The following is a 20350-nucleotide window of genomic DNA, read 5'->3' as shown; positions in this document are numbered from 1 at the left end:
ATCGATTCCTGTTTTTTTCCCGCTCATTTTTAAATGCAACAAAATGCGCACTTCTTATCTCACTATTTAATTGTTTCACTCTCCATTCCTCCCTGTTCTGCTGTGTGTGAGTAACTGAGATGCAGCGAGGCTCAGATATCAGAGTGTGTTCAGTTCTCTTGTCGCCATGCTGAACTGAACACAGTCTGAGCCACACTACACCTGGAGTCACTCACACACACAACAGACCAGGGAGGAATGGAGAGCAAAGCAATTAAATAGTGAATTACAATTGCGCATTTTGATCCATTGGAAAAAAAAAAGCAAGGGGGAAAAAAAACCTGGGAATTGATAACAGAAATCACCACGACAAACATGTTTAGATCCAGACGGTTGTGGAGAACTGAACACATTCCTCCCCAAGACCCCCCCCCCACACACACACACACACACACACACCCTCCCACCCGGAACACACACACACACACACACACACAAATCTTCAGACTAGTCATACTGTGTGTCACACCTCCCCAACAACACACGCTCCTCGCTCTGTCATGTCAAATCCTGAGATGTGTGTTCAGTTTTGGAGTCAAATGAATTCTGAGCAAATTTGCATAAAATAAAAATTCTTTGCTGCATCTCAGGACAAACCCTTTGTGAACCAAGGAGTAGAGTATCTAAAACCATCAGCGGAGTAAACACTATTAATAAATCATACAGCACCCAACTACTTAAATACTAAAAGAACATTATGTGTTTAATCATAGAATATTAAACTATGTCAGTACTAAATCCACATATAGGGCATTATCAGCAGCCAACTACTCTATCCAGAAACAGAGTCTTGCGATTAAAACCACACTTTTCAATCTGTGACCTTCCCAATCATACAATCAATGAAATTGCTGAGGCCACGATACCTTGGCAATATTTTGAGGCAATGCAGATGGACAGTTTTACCAACAAATGTGACCAACATTATCCTTTTGCTCCTCATGAATTTGTGTCATTTATCAACCCCCATCTCAGTCTATGTGCATTGTCTAGGTATGATGGGCTTTTGTCTGTGACCTTTGCAATCAGTGAATTAATTGCTGTTAAATTTGGGCACAAAAGGTTTCAAGCAGATAGAAGAATCCAAGGTGCACTTGATCGATCTTGCCGCACGCCTCATTAGATCTTTGCCTAAATTTGGCTGACACCACGCTCCCATTCCTCTATAAATGTTGTGACAATAATAGAGCATCCATCTAGTTCAGCCCAAGGTTTGGGGAAAAGTCAGTTGCAATTAATTTGACAGTAAAAGGACGATTAGTTGACAAAACTGTGAGGTTGTGGAGATGGGAAGGAGAAACTGAGACAAAATGCTGATAACATTGTGGACTGCAAGGAAGAAAGGTATCATGAAAAATACTGTTGGTCGCAATAGTTTTCCATCTTCATTGCCTTAAAATGTCACCAGTCTATCATGGCCTGTTGTGTGTCAAAACCTTTTCTTGAACTGAGCGACGTCCCTCCTGCTCCTCCTCTAGTCTCGCTGCGACTCTGACGGCTGAGATTCTGTCTCAGACGGGGCGCTGTCAACTCGCTCTGACTCCTCCTCTTCCTCTTTCTGGACCACTTCTTCTTCTTCTTCTTCCTCCTGCTGCTGCTGCTGCTGCTGCGTCGTCTCCTCTAATTGGCTCTCGCTCTCCACTTCCTTACTAGGCCCCTCCTCTTCCCCCATCTCTCTCTCATCTGAAGAGAAGAGACATGTATTATTAACCGGGACATGCAGGAAAGAAGTGGAAAAAAAACAGAAAAGAGACAGAACACGGGGACAGCAAGTGGGACAGTCAGAGGGAGGGGGGGTGGAGAGAGAGAGAGAGAGAGAGAGAGAGAGAGATAATGTTAAGAGAGTTAAGAGTTAAGAGCTGACAGTAAAACACATATGATTGGTTGTGGAGAGTTAAAATCAATGATAAATTACAGTAAATCAGCAGCATTCCCTTTGCTAAGGTTAAAGTCAGGTGAAGTTGTGACCAACAGTAGATGGAACAGCAGCTGGGAGGAGTAGAGACGGTTGAGGCTGCTGTAACATCCTGTAACACCTCCCTCCTCCCATCCAGTCTCACAGCCTCAGGAACCTCAGTCGAACTGAAAAGTGTCTCCTTGGTCAAATTCTGTCCAGCTTTTTTGAACACCTTTCAGCACCAAAATCAACTCCAGAGGCTCTGGTCTCACATCAGTTACAGACACTGAATCAGAATACGATCTATTACATTTTTAGAATAATTATGACTTATAATAATGATTAGCATGCATCCACTGTGGATCTAAAAATAAAATCAGATTCACACTCATATGCACCATCAATCCCACACTGTAAGATTCATGCCATCATATATTAAATGATCATAAAGCCAGATTGTGGCGAAAGGCAGACCGGTTGACCAGACAAAAAAATGACACATAGTGTACAAAATATTAGGAACACTTGTTTTTTTTTTTCCATTAAGTAATCTGACCAGTTGAAAGCTCTGATTCCTTATTGATTTCACCTTTAAATCGACTTCAGTGATGACGTCATGTAGGTGTCGGGGAAGAGACAGGTTAAGAAAACAATTGAGACATGAACTGTGCAAAATGGGGTGCAACTCGGTATGAGGAAGGTGGTCCTAATATTTTGTACACTCACTGTAGACCTGGGTCAAATAATTGTTTTTAATTCGTTTTCAAATTCATGCAGCACCAGATGGGTGAGGTTGAACCGCATCAGGACAATTCGGTTAGTATCAGATAAGTTGTTAAACACAGCATTCAACAAGTACACTAAACTGACTTTCAAATAGTTCCTGTGATTGTCTAAACTGTATGGGACACATTGTATTGCCCTAAGTAGTATAATAGAACCCATAAAATGTGTTTGCAAACACTATTTGACCCAGGTCTGGTGTGGACACAATTGCAGAAACACAATGTTGTTTAGTGTGATTAGCGGTAGCAATTTGGGCCGCCAAAATTTACACATTTGGGGGATAATCAAGTGTATCAAATCAGTTTAAATTAAACCAAATGCAGGGAGAGGAGGGGTTGGGGAACCTGGGTTCTGCAGAGGATCTTTCTGAGGGTTCTGCTGGGTCAGGAAACTGTGGACCGAACTCCACGGAGCCGGAGCCTTGGCTAGAGGCAGAATCACACCGTTAAACCCACTTGTCATGGTAAGGATGAGTATTTCTCAGATGTCCTACAGAGGAAATGTGCTGTAGAAATAATGTTTTCATTGTCTGAGAGCAGTAGAAATTACAACTGCTAGGACTGTAATACTTCAACCCTCGAGGCGACGAGGTACATCCCATTACTGTTTATTATTTATTTTTTACTTGTACAAGCACCTTGTAACCTTGTTAAGAAAGGTGCTCTATAAATAAAGATTATTATTATTATTAGTATTAGTATTATTAATATGCAATGAAAGTCAACATCTCACATGAATATTTCTAAACCCCCTTTTGGAGACACTCTCTCATCAGTGGAGACATGTGGGATTCTATTATTCTACCCATCAAATCGCTCAAAACTCATTTCCCATGTTTCCTTGCTTACTAAAGGCAAAGATAACATGGAAAACATTTTTTACATTTACATTTTAGGCATTCAGCTGATGATACTATCAAGAGTGACTTACAATGAGAGAGCAAGTGTCTTGCTCACAGGACATTTTTACAGGACACTAGATTTTCAGGGGGAACCGGTACGACACCCTGCTGCAAAATGTCTGTTGTGACCCCAAAAGGGAGCGAGCAAAGAGATTTGTTTTCAAAAAGTAACTCTTACAGATTTACTGACATAAGAACATTGAGGATATCTCCAGCAGTAACAAGAGTCTCCAATTTTAGTTCAAATGTGGCAGACAGATTCATGCTCTTTTGTTGAATGATCCGTTGAATGGCTTGCTTGCTAGTTGCATTGTGTGTTGCTCTGTTGCATTACATTTTAAATGCAACATAACTACAACTAACAAGAAACTCGTCTGCACCTAACAAGAACCATGTCTGCAACAGGATTCAACTTTCTGCAAGACCTGTCATTTACATTTTGGGTGTCCTAGCAATACGACAAAGTCTTCTAGGAACATTTTATTTCATCCAGTAAAAAATTATGCAGCATTTGATGATTTTTTTGGTAATAAATAAAACAATTTTTGGAAACACCCCAGAGTTGTTTCTTACCCAGACCAATGCTCTTTTGTCATGGGCTTGACCTGGTCGACCTGATCATACATCCAGCTTCCACTCTTAATACGCTTTACGATACTAAGAGATGTATTTTTACTTTTGGTAGCCTCTAGTCCATGCCGGTGGTATTGTGAGTGACCAAAAGAGGATGGTGGTTTTACCTCTGCTGACTCTTAACGCTCTCGCTCACTAACAACTATAAAAGATAAAGGCTGGCGTCATTAAAGATGGGAAAAGAATCAAACACAAACAAATGAAAAAGGTCAAATGGAGCACTGTACTAAGAAGCATTTGACACAGGTGGTTAGGACATGGAGTAAGTTACATAGAGACACACAGAACTGCGTGTGTGTGTGTGTGTGTGTGTGTGTGTGTGTGTGTTAGACTCCAAGTTCAGTCTTAGTCTCAAGTCAAGTCTTGCAACCACATTTTCAAAGTTCCCATCTTGTCTCTGAATCAGACCTCAAAGACTTGAAATCATTAGATTCGCTCTCTCTGTTTCTTTCTGTGTGTTTTATTCTCATTAAAAACACAGCTTTACTCACAATTTTGGCATTGGATTTGCTCCACAGTTTATTTATTATTTTAGTATTGGTGTTAATTAGGACTCTAGTCCTTTCAGCATTAGACTTGGGCTCGACTCAGACTTGATTTGACCCGGTCTTGGTCTATCTTTGTTTCAAATCAAGTGGTCTTGACTACATCCAGTGTGTGTGCGCGTTTGTATTTGGGTGTGTGTTTCAGTACCTCCAGAGGGGGGTGCGCTCTCCTCGGTGTCAGTCCCAGATCGTGGTGCGGGTCCGGGGGACGGTGAGTCTGATCGCAGCCTCCTCTCGTAGCTAAACTCTGGAAGCCTGGGAGCCTGGGGGCGTGTCTTCCTGGCCGGGTTCAGGAAGTAGCAATATGCACAACGGAACGCTGGGGATAGAGAGATAGAGAGTGAGGAAGACAGAAACAGAGAGAGAGAGAGAGAGAGAGAGAGAAAGTGAGACAGATTAGGGGGGGAAAAGATTAGCTACATCTTGTAAAGAGGAGAGATTTTATTTATCATTTTACAAAATGTGATGAAGACTGAGTTTTAAGATTCAATGGGTGAATATTTTGAATGCACACCACAGTTAAGACAGACAGCACCAAACCTTTTTAATCAACTTGCTCAAAATTACATTTATATTGAGAGTTGGGGAGAGAGATCATGCTGTGTCTGAGTGTGTGTGTGTGTGTGTGTGTATTATGGTTGTTATGATACCAACATTTTTCCAGGTATCAAGGTTTATTTTCCAAGATGATACCATAGCAGCATTCAATCGATTGATCGATGAATAGATAAATCATTTTAAATTCATTTTAAATCGTTTTAAATAAATTGGCAAAATATAACCTAAATATAACCTACATCAACATTAAAAAAGAACACTTTAAACACTTTAAAGTTGTTTAAAAAGTAATAATTACAGTACAATATTTAGATTTCACGTCCTTCAAATAGCCATTCTCTCAAAGAGGGCTCACAAAAAGTGTTTCCAGCAGGACATATTTTGTGGATCTTCTACAAATTTTATGGTGTAATCTAAGGCAAACTTAATTTGTGTACAAATAAACACAATTCACAAGGATTTACATTCATGAGTGAGAAGCTTAAAAAGTACATACGATGAAACGCTGCAAAATAGTGTACTGATTTTGGAAAAAGAACTTCCATTATACCATTTTTTCTCCAATCAGATACCATGGGACTTTCTCAGTATATGCCCTAGTGTATTTATTCTTACCTAGATACTCAAACTCTTCTTTCAGAGCCATGCCGTTATGAGAAAAACACTGCTGGCAGATTAGTGCATATCTAGAGAGAATAGAGAGAGAGAAGGAAAAGGCATCAAAAAGAGAAACATTAGCATGATTTAAAAAGGGACATTTCACTGATAAAGTCAGCTCAATTTTTTTTTTTTTTGCTGGCCTTTAGTTCATTAGCTGTTAAAGTAATATTGATTGTGGAAGTCCACCTTCAAGCATCCCTGCATTTATCCTGCATCAGTTTTGCAGATAATTTTGTCTTGAATGTCAGACAGTACAACCAAATTAATAACTAGTAACATAAAACTCCTCTAAGACCCTATTCACTATTGCATAAACCAAATCAATGACATGGAAACTATAATTTTCCAACATTATCCATCACTGAGGCTTTAGGCGATGTTAATTTTTCATCTGACTTCATTAAACACAACAAGGGGTCCTTATCCGGATGATCACTTGGTTGTCGTATTCATTCTCAAAACCTCAGTAACCGTTAAACCAAAAAAGTTGTACAAGATCATTTCCAGTGGATATGTGTGAGATAAGATACACAATCAACATTACAATCACTGTCCTAATGGTGAGCTGCACTGCTCTTTGAAAAATCTGAGTCCTTCGTCTCAAGGATAAAAAAAAAAATCTTTCTTGAACTTGTTTCCTCTACTTCATCTCCATCTTTGGGTAGAGCATTACATCCATGCAAAAAACAAACAAACAAACAAACAAACAAACAAACATTCAGACCATTTGAAAGCCTCAATTAAAGAAACAACATAACTGGAATTCATTTAGAAGTCTTGTGCAGGGAAAACACATAGAAGGTTTGAATTTTTCTTTTGAGTGGACAGTAAAAAACATTAAGCGGACCTCCTAAAGGTTGAAAACCCTGATTTAGAAAGGGCCATTACAGCAATTGTTCACCTGTTCTGCGGTCCATCTCCTACCAGGTACTCTATGACTCGGTCCACAGCTCCTCTGTCTTTGGGCAGAACGGGCCTCGCTAAGGGCGGACCTGGAGGGTGCATACCTGCAAAACAGTGCACACACCAAGTGAGTATTATACACACACACACACACACAAGAATGCATGAGACACACAGGGAGCCGGACACACATTCATGCACAAAACTGTAACTTAGTGCATTAATCACCTTGGTTTGCATTTTGCATTTTTAAATTCAGGTATAATATGCAGATCTGAACTGCAGTTTTGCCTTTATTACATGATTTAATGTTTCATAATTGGGCAACAGGCCATATTTCACCGGCTTTCGCAATGTGCCGCTGTCTTGGACTACACAAGTGGAGCTGGGATTGACTCTTGTGTTCATCTATTACGGTTAATACATTATTCATTCTGATTGAAAGTGCTGAATTCAGGCACTTGGGACCTGCAAACCAAAAACCCAAAACCCAGGAACAAGCTACAGCAGAATGACTGCATCTGTTTCTTTATTCATGCACACATACAAAAGATTCACACCAAAGGCATTAACAACCTACCGACACCTGGAATAGGGGAGCAGGGGGTTCTGGGTAATGCTCCCTGGAGGCCAGAGGCAGCCAGAGCCAATCTCTCTGGTGGCCCTCCTGGAGCCGAGAGAGGAGTGGGACCTGGAGGGAGAGCAGGAGGGGAGACAGACAGAGAGAGAGAGACAGTGGACAGTCATCATGTCATGGGTCCATCTGTGTGGATCCAGCACAACACTTTAAATGTGCATCTGCATGTGTCCCCTTACCCCCAGGTGTGCCTCCTGGTCCCATTGGGGGCCGCGCTCCAGGTGGGGGGGTCATTGCCATCCCGGCCGGGGTTCCCATCGGCATGGGTCTCATCGCCACCCCCCTCTGCCGAAGCTCTGAGGAGAGGAGAGGAGAGGAGAGGAGAGGAGAGGAGGAAGGGGAGAGGAGAGGAAGAAGGGGAGAGGAGAGGAAACAAGACAACAGTTATCCCTACTGTCCCTGTTGTAACTGTGTGTCCTGTTACTGCTGCTGTTAATTAATTAAATCAAGTGTGTGTACCTTGTCCTGGCCTGGGAGTCATCTGGGGACGCACCGGGGTTGACTCCAGCTCCTACACAACAACAACAATAATCAACAACATCAACAAAAATCAAACAACACAACATGCAGACAAAATAAATAAAAAATGTATAAAAATAATAAAATAAAGAAATAAAGATAACATTTCTCATCACCAATAAATATGGACCATATTTTTATTCTTACTCACTTGAACTCAACTTATTGTTACATTAAAACTTCAAAACATGATTCAATTTTGTTGTACACTGATCACATGACAAAGAGACACATCAAAATGCTTACACTGGTTGAACATAAAGAAAAACAAACAAACAAACAACCAGACTCACAGCTTTCTTCTTCGCCTCTGGATCGAAGCGTTCCAGGATGAGTTTGGCGTTCTTGTACGTCTCCGTCTCCATCACTTCCTCCAGCTGGAAACACAGACCAGGACAACTTTAAACGTTAAAACGCTAAGGAGCATTACATAATCCATCTAGTGTTAAAGAAACCTTGCATGTTGAGAACACACACTACATAGGAGTATACTAGAAAATAGTTTTTAGGCTTAGTTTTCTAGGCTTACATGGACATGAAACTGAGAAATGAAAATGACAGGAGATAGCTGTGATGAAATGTGTGGCAATTGACAATTTGTTGTAGCAAGAATTATTACTTAAAAAAAATATATATATATATATATATATATTTAAAAAAAGTAAAATTTGGGTTAGGAATGGAACAACGGTCTCACTCCTGAAGCGGATGACGCCCAAACTCTCCTGTAAACAAGTCAGACAGAGAAACTTACATTCTCAACCAGAAGGAGTTACCGTGAAGGTTTGGACACTTACAATCTTTCTTTTGGAAGCTTTCAAATCTTCTAGTTTATCATCTAAAAGAAAAAAAGGGAAAGAGAGACAACTTCAGCTTAATTCAATTTCATTTCCATTCACTTCTGCTCCATTTAATTTAGATCTATTCAACTCGATTCTGGACAACTGTTTCTCTTCAAAAATGACTTCACAGTTTATCTCCTATCCTGCCAACTGTACTGTGGGAACTGGTATATTTAGTATATAATTTAGTTGGATTTATCTCAGGTAGTAGTCATGACTTTGACATTAAAACAGAAAAGAAAACATCAACACAGTTTCATATATTACTACTCCATTGGGATGCCTAGACATTTTTTTTTAATTTTTGATGGTTAATTTTCTTCACTAGGATTTGTTCAACTGCCCAATAAAACATTTTAGATGGGGAGATTAAAAATATCTTGGTCTGTATCTTCATCTACAGCAGGTAAATTATTTAACTCAAGAAGATACCAGGAAAGCCTTTTTACTATTGTACAAAATGTTGTGCAGTTTTTGCCGTCTCATTGGGTTTGTTCATAATTTGTAGTTTACCTGAACACCTAGCTCATATCGCCAGGTGGTAATCTAATGACTGAACGGTAATGTTGGATATTTACTATCAGAGCACGTAACTACAATGTAGTGATGGTAAGTCTGAAATGGGAAGTGGAGGTAAACAAATTACTACCATTATAGTACACAGCTAAAATGTCAGTTGGTAAGTAACGAAATTACCAAAAGTCTGAAGAGGGTGTGTAATGTGTTAGCTGGATGGACAGATGAACACAGACACTGACTGACAGACAGGAAGAAGAGAGACAGACTTACTGTTTCTCTCAGTGCGTTTGGAGAAGAGGAAAATCAACAGCTTCCTGGTGAACCACACACTGGTGGAGAGAAAGAAAAGAGTGGTGATAGGGTGAGAGAGAGAAAGAGTAAGAGAGGTAGAGAGAGAGAGAGGATGCAGTTGTACAGTGTCATCAGCTTCAGATTCAAACTTTTATTGTCTATTAACACAAACAAGCACAATGGAAGTTTGTCTTTGCTTGGTGTACAGCTCATTAAATGCATGGAAAATGCCTAAATAAAATGAAATAATACATACATTGCGTACTAGGGGCTGTGTACCAAAATGACTATTTTAAGTAGACATATCTAAGCTGCTGTGTGCCAGATTTAGACATACATATCTCTGTGTTTTAGCAACAGTTGTGAATGATCTTGGAAAACTATATGGACACTCACAGTACAGGGAATAAGAAGAAAGGCAAGGCCATGAATATTCTCTGGCTCCATTGTTCAGGCAGGTAGAGACAGTAGACGGTCAGACAGGTCAGCAGGTACAGGACTGACGAGTAGAGAAGCAACCGGCCCACCCACAGCTGGTGAAACACACACACACACACACACACACACACACACACACACACACACACACACAGGTGAGGAAAAACTACAATTCAGAATGTCATCGTATGCCCTCAGTGTTTTGTCCACTTTACCTTTAGCAGGCGTTGGTTTTTGGTTCTAAACTCCTCCAGCTCTTTGATCTCCTACAAAGGAAACAGGGAGGTTAAAAGAGCATGATACTGTATTTCAGCTTGTTCACACTGACTGAGCGTCGTTTATTCAGATCGCAAATTTTATTACAACTCATTAATCCATTCACTGTCCTGTTGGAAGGCTATGACTTTACACTGTGATGATGGAGCCACCTAGTGGTTCTGCAGCAGGTTCTCAATGAATATGCAAAAATGACAGCAGTGTCTTTTTGGTCATTTTCTATTACCTTCTGAATAGCAATACATTTTTTGTTAGGCCTGTTATGGCGAGGGTTAAAGGATAATACCGTTTTGATTTTTTTGGGCCAATTGTCTAGGTTGTCTCTCTTTTTTACATTATTCCTGGTGATGTCTGCACACAGTCATTAGGTAGGACTTCTTTTTATATAGTCCATCACAGTACACACAAAGCCTTAATTTGGTTTTGTCCGAGTTTTTGTTTTATCTTTATTTCATTGTGCTGAGTTGAGTGTTTTCATATCAGCACTGCATTAGGCTACGCTCTGCTTCCTGTCAATCATCCCACAGGAAATAATCCCTCAAAAACATGTTGCCTTACAAACTTTATTGTTACATCCATATCTTCTTATGTATTTATTTCTTTGTTAGCCAGGACACCAGTTAATTTCAAGCTAGATTTACGTACAGTTTGTATTTTAAAAAAGAAAATGCTTGGGGGAAATGTAAACTAGTCATAGACAGAAGTAAATGGGCTGTAACTCTAAATGATACCAGTATTCTCCTTTAAGGTTAGAGTTAGGGGTTAAGGAAGCAAAGTAGTCAATCAAGGGTCATCACAAGCACAGTGATACAAATACGTGTGTGTGTGTGTGTGTGTGTGTGTATACCTTGTCAATGTTCTCCAACTGCTCAACCGTGGTTGGCTTTGTCTAGATAGAGGATGAAAATCAGCAAAAGAGGGGAAGTGAGACAGAGACTTATCTTTATTCCTGGGTTCATCAGAACAATGCACACTCCTCACTATCATAGCAAACACATTCAGAACTGATTGGTTTATCAGTAAGCAAACAACAGTGTTCCTGTAGATGTATGTTTACTACCGACTTATCAAAAGGAGCCAGTGGAGTTGCTGGTAAACAACAAAATCTCTCGTAAACTCGAAGTAACTTTGTAAGTAACAAATGTAAAGGTGGCGCTACAAAGACAGGCCGAGATTTTAAGTGGGAGACCGGCCTGGCAGTTGTCCATCTGTCTGTCAGCCTGTCAGTCTGAGAGATAAATACAGGTTTATCATCAATCACACATTTCTCTACAGGTGTATGTATGTATCCCTCCCTTTCTAGCTCTGCCTCTCTCTGTCTGTCCTAAAATCAAATGAACACAAAGGACAAGGGTTGCCCTCTCTATCTCTCTCTCCCCTTGTGACTTCTCCAGTACGCCTTAAAATAGTATTTGAATTTCTTCCAGCCAGGGTGCGGGGTTCGGTGTCTTAACTACTATCACACTGATTTCTCATGCCAGTGCAATCAAAGACAAACATAAACTGAGCACATTTTTGGACTACATCATCGACTTCACCCTCTCCCTGTCTAACACCCACTTACCTTCCATCGGGAGATGACCGCCCCCATATCTGCAAGTCACAGGCGTCTCCACTCCTTTGCTCCCTTTGGTTCACTACAACACAGAAAGCCTCTGTTAAACAAAATACATAAACCTCACCATCACTGCTGCAGTTTGTTTGATAGCATAACACATATTAGGCCTACAATACAGAATGTTTCAAGTAAACAGAGTACATAATCCTTGCTGTTAGTTACGCAATTTATGTTCATGTTAAACGACGCATATAAGCCTTGCCACTACTTTTACACAACACTTACATCAGCATAGGATTTAACAAGCTGCCTATAGAATTACTGGATACAATGAGTACTGTTGTTCCTGTGGATTTACCAGGTAACTATTTGCTTATGGCTGTGTGTATGTGCGTGTGTGTGTGTGTGTGTGTGATCTACAGCCATTACAATTCAATATAAGACCCACAGTCATTATTGTCATATCTGTCTGTGACCAGCCAGCTAGAGATTAGTGCATAAGTGTGTGTCTATTAAAAAGAGTGACGTCAGAGGGGATAAAAGTGTGACTTTGGGATATTCCAGCCACTGTGGTCTGCAGGCAAAACAAGTTGGTTTCCTGTACAGCAGATCATGAACAGGAAGTGAATGTGCAGTAATTTAGCCTAACATTAGAAGCTAAAGTCGTTAGCTAGTTAGCTTAGCTGCTGCATCAAAACATTGGATTTCAAAACGCGGCTAGCTAGCATTGAATAACAATCTGCTTAATTTGGCATTAATTTTGCATTAACGTTGCAAATAGCGTCGGTCAGAATTCAACAAAACCCATAACCGTTTGTGAAATCAAAGTTACCAGACGTTAGATAAAGGTAAATTAACTGACCTATCTGGCCGTTACATCACATTAACGTTACTAACGTAACGATAGCAAGCAAACTGTGGGTAACGTTGACGTTAGCAAACTCAAAATAGGCCACACAGCATTTTCACTTACGCTTAAGTTACCCAAATAAATAAAATACTTACATTGTTTCGTGTTTCTGACAGCCAGCTAGCCCGTCATTCAGTCAGGTAAGCATGGAGAGAAACAAGAGTTTTGCTTTCTGCTCAGTGACCTGAGCTGACGTATCAACTGCCAAGCGAGGAGCTGGCGCCGCGTGATGACGTTTCCCAGGCGCAAAGGCTGCTTTTCTTGCCCAGAATCCTTTGCGTTGTAGTCTTTTTTTGATTTCTGGATGGATTCTCGCAATGATTTAGCCTACGCTTCTCATCGGCCTTGAATACACTGAAAGTGGTTTTAGCATGATTATTACTCTCAGCTTTCATCGTGTTAAGAGTGCTTAACATGATGGGGAAGGAAGGAAGGAAGGAAGGAAAGAAGAATGGAATCAAGGAAGGAAGGAATCAAGGAAGGAAAGATGCCTTAGGGTAGGTCACCACAGAAAACAAATTGCCATTAACGATTAAACCTTGGAGGAGTCACATGAGTTGAGGCATAGTGATGCACTTAATTTTCAGTTATGTAGGCCTACTTTTATCATAGAGGAAATGCATTTGACTTTAAATAGAAAAATAGAATAATAATAATAATTAAAAAAAAACTGTAATATGAACCAAATTGGAAGTAGGTCTACTCATGCCAGGTGCTTTCTGTTTGGTTCGCAGTACAGGGAAAAGTTTCTTTCTGCATCTCCTGCTGCAGTAAGACAATTTTATTTCAAATAGAAACAGCTGCAAAATAAAAAACAGTCAGTTTTATCTGGCACTGGTGCAATACTAATATGCCAAATAAAATGCAGCTATTTTGACCTGGAAACAGTATTGGAAACTTTTATTTTATTTGATATAATCATATTACACCTACATTTTTATATAAAGCCTTTAAAAAATGAGAATATATAGCTGCCTATATTTTTATTAGAGGTTCATTCGCCAGACACTCATCATATTTCGGGGTGTTTGCCATGAAAAACTCCAGGCTTAAGGAAATGTGATATTGAAAGCACTTATCATTTAGCCTTTTCCCCTACAAAACAAACAGTCATTGAGCCAACAGTCCAGATTTTTTAAGTATCCAAATACAGTTTTAGCGCTGCATTTTGCATTAGAATCAAAACTTGGTCCTAAACAGGGATGGATGTGGATCCAAACCATAACATACTAGACCTCCAACCAGAACCATGGAAAGCAAAATAGAGCCTGGAATCTGGCCTGCAGTATGACTTGTGCACACATGGGGGCGCTAGGAGCCTCTCTTCTCCAGCATGTTGAATGAGAGACAAAAATGGCACTGACCCATCCATCCATCCATCCCTCTGCTGCATTCCCAAGCATGTCCAGTATGGTAATATTAACGATAAAGTTACATTATTGGGTAAACAGACCAACCCTGTGTTCTATAAAAAATATCATATATGAATCATCTTTAGCATGATTTTCAAACTAAAACTGTTGCGAACAGGTGAAATCTTACAGGATGTTATTCCTCCACAAACTGCAAACTATTGGACAGTCAACTCAACTTTATTTGTATCACAGTTTATGACAGTTACAGTCTCAAAGAGCTTTACAGCACTAAATAGGAACGACACAACCCCAACCTTAGGCCTTTAATGAGAACAAGGAAAAACTCTCACAAAATCCTCAAGTTGCATGACATTCTGAAAGAATCAGAAATAAAGAAACTAGGGAAAAACTCACAATTTTGTTTCTAGACATTCTAGAAGTCAGTAAACAGTGTTCTTGCCAGTGGTGAGCTGCTGAAAACAATGTTTCTTAGAGGTTACATTCTCTTTAAGCTTGTGTTTTACTGCGTTTACAGGTTCGATTCATCAAATGAGAGCGGCCTTGACTCACAAAATAGACCAAAAATATTCTCAAACAGCCACTGAATGTCAGCACTCAAAAATTGCTTGTATAAAGGTTGTATAATGTTCATGTAGCCTACTGTTTGTATGAAGCCTGGGCTTCACCCTCAGGCATTGTACTTGTAACTGTTCACTTCTTCTTCTTCAATCTGTGATGTTTAATGCATTACAGGGGTTATTTTGTGATGAAGTGTTGATTGTAAGTGTAATTTACTTTTTTAGTGAACCCACTTTCTCTCAACCTGCCTCGTCTACTTCTACTTCAATTAGTGATTTCCTACATTTCCCAGAATGCCTTTCGACAACCCAGAGAGAAGGGGCGTGAACTTGCTGCTTTCAGCTGTGGCTTGTATGTGCAGGAGGAGAGAGCGATATAGTGATAGCATAGTAAGAGCAAGAGAGCGAGAGCTTGTCCAGTTGAGTCACCCCTTACTCAAAACACAGCATGTCTTTTGTGGCTGCATTGCATTCTGGTCTATTGAGGCTACTGTCAGTGGAGAAATTGGTCTCTTACCTCTTCTACGATGGATTTCTCCCTGTATGATTGTTGAACTTCGGTGCAAAATGGCAGCTCTAGAAAGAAGCCCTCGCTCTTTGATTCTGAGGGACTGACACCAAAACCTGACGTTTACCGTTGATGGTTTAGATCGCTGAAATATTTTCTGCTATCAAACTACATTTTGCACTGGGAATATCTCAGCATGACATCATGTGGAAAGAGAATTAGAATGTCCTGCTTAAGTAGAAGTACTGTTACTTTGCTGATATTTTACTTAAGTAGAAGTAAAAGTACTGGTGTAAAAATCTATTGAAGTAAAAGTAAAAAGTGTCTCATTTAAAATGTACTCAGAGTAAAAGTTACTGAGTTACTTAGAGAACGTTGTTAGATGTGATCTTTCCCATGTGGTTCTAAAAGGATGAGAGGGCAGAGAGGAAATAGATTCTTTTAATTGGAAAAAAATGAAATTACAAAATAAAGTGCACAAACAAAGTAAAGCCAGATTAGCCTACTCTTCTCACTGTGAATGGATCCACAATTTGTCAGTTTACGTCTGTCCAGTTTCTAATGCTGATGGAGAGACACAAAATGTGTGCTACTCTGTAATGAATGTGATTTAAAATGTAGCAGTACAATACTTAAGTAAAACTAAAGTTACTGACTTTAAAATATACTCAAAAAAAGTACAAGTACACAAAGAAAGCTACTCAGTTACTGTAATGTGAGTAAATGTAATGAGTCATTTCCTCTCTTGCTTGTCATGTTGCCACCAAACAACAAAATGGCCCCAGAAATACACCGTAGATCACCAGCAGCTGCTCTTTTAACGGTGCTGAAGTGTTTTAAGGTGGATTTTCCCTTTGGTTCCACCCTTCATCGCACCACAGAGAATCACAGAAGATGCTGTGCAGCCGTCACACCGCTGTGTTCGTCCTGCTGAGTGTGTCTCCGCTCTGTTCTGCTGCCAGCCGGCCTGTTTCTGATCAGCCGCAGTGTGCAGAGATACAGCCTGCAGCTCTCAGGCTCACAGCTTCCTCTGGAATCTGAAGAGTTATGGGCCTAATAAAACACCAACTCTCTCTCTCTCTCTCTCTCTCTCTCTCTCTCTCTCTCTCTCTCTCTCTCTCTCTGTCTCTCTCTCTCACACACACACACACACACACACTGGATACGCTCGTGTATTCATTCTGCTATGATTAATCCGGATGCTGATGTTATTTTCTTTTCGTTAACCTAACTTTGAATGAAAATGAACATCAGGGACACCCTCCTACACACACACACACACACACACACACACACACACACCTGTTGATGGGACAAATGGATAGCTGCAAAGTCACTGAACAGCAGACATCATGTGATAAAGTGCATGATGGTTGATTTATTGCCCAGACACAAACTAGATCCTTTCCAGCTTAATTCAAAATGAAAAAAAAACAGACTTCTGTTGCCATGTACATGCTTACTGAAGTGAGTCATTCTTTGAAAGTGTGTGTGTGTGTGTGTGTGTGTGTGTGTGTGTGTGTGTGTGTGTGTGTGTGCATGTCTGTGCGTGGGTGTGCATTTGTGTATCATGTTGATAAGAGTGCTTATAGGGGGGAAGAAGGAAGGAAGGAAGGAAGGAAAGAGCATTACTCTCAGCTTTCATTAGTGCTTAAAGGGGTTAGGAAGGAAGGAAGGTGTTTTATGTGTGTGTGTGTGTGTGTGTGTGTGTGTGTGCGCGCGCGCGTGTGTGTGTGTGTATAATGATCATCGTTTGAAAAAAAAAAAAAAAAAAAATACACATTCGAGCTATTATTATTTATTAGGCCTATCTATTTTATTTATGTATATGGAAATATGTATTATTTCATTTTTACTTATTTATTGATTTATTGATTATTATTGATTTATAGATTCTCGTGTGCCTCAAATAAACGAATCTTGCGATTGAGCTCGTGTGTAAAAGTATAAACTAGACTTCGTTTTGCCCCCCGTTCTTCTGTCTCCTTATGATTTTGTTTGGGGTTTTTTTTCCCGTTATTGGCTGGCTTCTTTATTTTTATTAAATTCGCTATTTTTATACTTGTTAAAATGATTAAATCCATTAAAACACTCAAGGAATCCAGGAAATGAAACACTACAAACATTTATTTTATAACGAAAAATCCCTATCTCACAGTGTGTAGTGTGTCGTGAGTTTATAGTGATCTAATCATTGAACTTTATCACGACAATATTCCTATAATATTTCCATAGGGATTTACAGTTTTGTAATGATATTTCGAATGTAGAAGTAACAATATTTTCCTCTCGATTGCCGATGAAGAGTTCCAAAATGAGAAAACCGCTTTTTTCAGAATTGCCGACATAAAAACAACTTACCGACAATTATTTGTTATTAGCTAAAATATGTTTTTTTTCAATTTATAGACAATTCAATGTATATTTTTTTTAATCTGATAGGTTTATGAGAACGTCCAAATCTATCTATCTATCTATCTATCTATCTATCTATCTATCTATCTATCTATCTATCTATCTATCCGTTCATGCATTTATTCATTCGTGTAATTAGTGCAATAGCCTACGGAATTCCTAGGTAAAATTGGCAGCTTTTTGTTTTTGTGCTTTTAATTCCTCTGTAACGAAAAATCACTAGGCTATTTTTTAATATTCCCATAGGTGCTAACAGTATATACTATAGTGACCTAATTATGGTGTTTTTTGATCTCCTGTGGTAGCTATTAGCCTACTATAGGATTTGTTTGTGGTATAGGCCTAATATTTGGATTTTGAGTTTTTCTGTGATATTTGTAGCCTATAGTATCCTTTCTAAATATATCATAGGATTACTATAGATCTTTTCAGTAAAGGTATAAGTCCCAGACAACACTTCCTTTTGTCTCTGCACTATCACCGTTATTAACGCTATTGCCTGCACATTTCCGAGTGGACAGCACACGGTTCAAAGCCACTTTAGGGTGTGTGGGTTTATATTGGACTTGGCAGTGCGAGTCTGGGAGAGGAAAAAGACTCCCTGCCGCGTGCAGACAGATGGCCGCGCGCACAGACCGTGAATTTGGTCTGGGTCTGATGCTGAGAGGCAGGAAGGTTTCCTCCGTCCAGTGGAAGGTAAGACTGTGTTTTCTGTTTTCTGCTGAATTCAGCCAGTTTAATGAAGAGTTTCTGAGCCTAAACGAGATGTCTACAATTTATTAAAGACATTTGTGGCACAGCTCTGACAAAATGATTGCTGATAGTGAAAAAGAACTACAGAAGTCTTGTAATATGCCTATACATTAAAAAAAAAAAAAAAAGAAGGTAAAATACAAATAAGTCTACCAGCAAAACTATAGGCTAAACTATGTGTGATATCCTATATTAATATTGTAGAAATAACAACGTTACAACAAGTTCACTAAACTCACTATTGGGTAAAAACCATTTGAATTAGTTCCTCATGCCTACTAAATAGCCTATTGACATTTTCGATAGGCCTAATGGATTTTGATCATTTTAAAAACTGATGAGGCCTATAATTAATTTCAGAAATTATTTTAAGAACCGTATTGATCACATGTTCATGCCGTATAAACACAGACTACTGAATTTAGTTGTGAGTTTTCACTGGAGTCATCTAACAAAAATCACTCCAATGATCCTAATAGTATCGGAACCTCCATAGTGAGTTTGTAGAGTATTAATGGGACTTTTTAATCTCCTATTAGGCCTACATTGTAGCGTATTTTCCGTGAGAATGGTAATACGTAAAATGATTATAGGATTAGGCTACAGGCCCATAGTTCTTTTTCGTAAGGGGTTTATTTCGTAGACTATTTCCGCTCGCTCAATTAATTAATCCCATTCATTTCATATTGCTGCAGAAAATAGAAATATAGGCCTACCAGCCGGACTGTACAGATTCTGGTGAAATTAACCAGTGTGAACTGAATTGCCGTCTATTTTGTCCATATTTCTTGAAAACACATTCTTAACTTCAGCTGGACTAAAAGAGTAGGTCTTATTTTAACTTTGACCCCAGCAGTAGGACGCATGGAAACAGGCTTACATCCATTTTTCGGCTGTTTTAAGTAGATGTTCTAATTATTTAGCGTTGTAGGCCTTGATGCCGCCATACTGTCCATAGGCCTATCTTATATCGTTGATGCGTCGTCGTCGTTGTTGTTTTGAGTTGATGAAGGGGCAGAAAAACGTTTCCCTTCATATAAACTGAACCTTCAAATCAGCGTTTGAATGTTTTATTTACAGAACAGGCCTATCTGAACCTACTTGTTATTTTTTTATTTGTCTCTCTCTCTCTCTCTCTCTCTCACACACACACACCTACACACACACACACACACACACACACACACACACACACACACCATAAGCTCTATGAGGAGGATGCACTCAATGTATGACGCTTTTTTAATAATAATTATGAACTTGGCTTTCTTTTATGTTTGCATCCTCTTATTTGTTGCTATTTTCAGCTTTCATTTGACACACACACACACACACACACACACACTGCTGCCATTAGCCTGTTAACCAAAGCAGCTACATTGTACACAGTTCTGGTTCTCGGCTCTGATTGGCTGCGTCGCGTTCGAAGCCGTCTCCCCATGTCGTGACCGTGTACCCCTTTTAATTATTAATGTGCCAACCGAAAGTCACTCTGGTTGATCAAGAACTATATTGCCTGGCGGAAGAAAAACATTTAGTACTAACTAACTTAACTATTATGGATTTAAATTAAAAGCTTTATTGGAGATTTGCGTTCTCTTTTGATTCCACTAGTGTGTTACCACCATTTTATTAAAGCAATAAGCCAGTCCAGGCCTGTTGTCACACATTGTGTTGTCACCTCTTTGCTGTTCTAAAGTCACTGCACGTGTGTGTGTGTGTGTGTGTGTGTTTCCATGCTCCTACCCCTCTGCATTGACCTTGTAAGTAGGATATAATTGACCTTTCAGCCTTCAGGCCTGTAAGTTGCTATCATAGTTATACAGTCA

At 39.5% G+C, this 20350-nt stretch overlaps 1 protein-coding gene across 1 annotated transcript; it reads right to left on the bottom strand.

Annotated features, from left to right (window-relative positions):
• Positions 1-1167: 1167 nt before the first annotated feature.
• On the bottom strand, positions 1168-13048 carry lnpk (lunapark, ER junction formation factor). Its single transcript, XM_078288800.1, has 15 exons — positions 13008-13048; positions 12009-12081; positions 11292-11333; positions 10384-10434; positions 10127-10263; positions 9710-9768; positions 8876-8916; positions 8372-8455; positions 8019-8070; positions 7739-7855; positions 7503-7613; positions 6921-7026; positions 5975-6045; positions 4950-5120; positions 1168-1722 (listed from the first exon to the last, which is right to left on the bottom strand). The coding sequence occupies exons 2-15, from the start codon at positions 12033-12035 to the stop codon at positions 1514-1516; spliced, it is 1278 nt and encodes a 425-aa protein (XP_078144926.1). The 5' UTR covers positions 12036-12081; positions 13008-13048; the 3' UTR covers positions 1168-1513.
• Between the last annotated feature and the right edge of the window lie 7302 nt (positions 13049-20350).

Source organism: Centroberyx gerrardi, chromosome 15 (genome assembly GCF_048128805.1).
Source record: "Centroberyx gerrardi isolate f3 chromosome 15, fCenGer3.hap1.cur.20231027, whole genome shotgun sequence".
Classification (NCBI taxonomy): domain Eukaryota; kingdom Metazoa; phylum Chordata; class Actinopteri; order Beryciformes; family Berycidae; genus Centroberyx; species Centroberyx gerrardi.
This window is presented reverse-complemented; position numbering and strand designations above follow the sequence as displayed.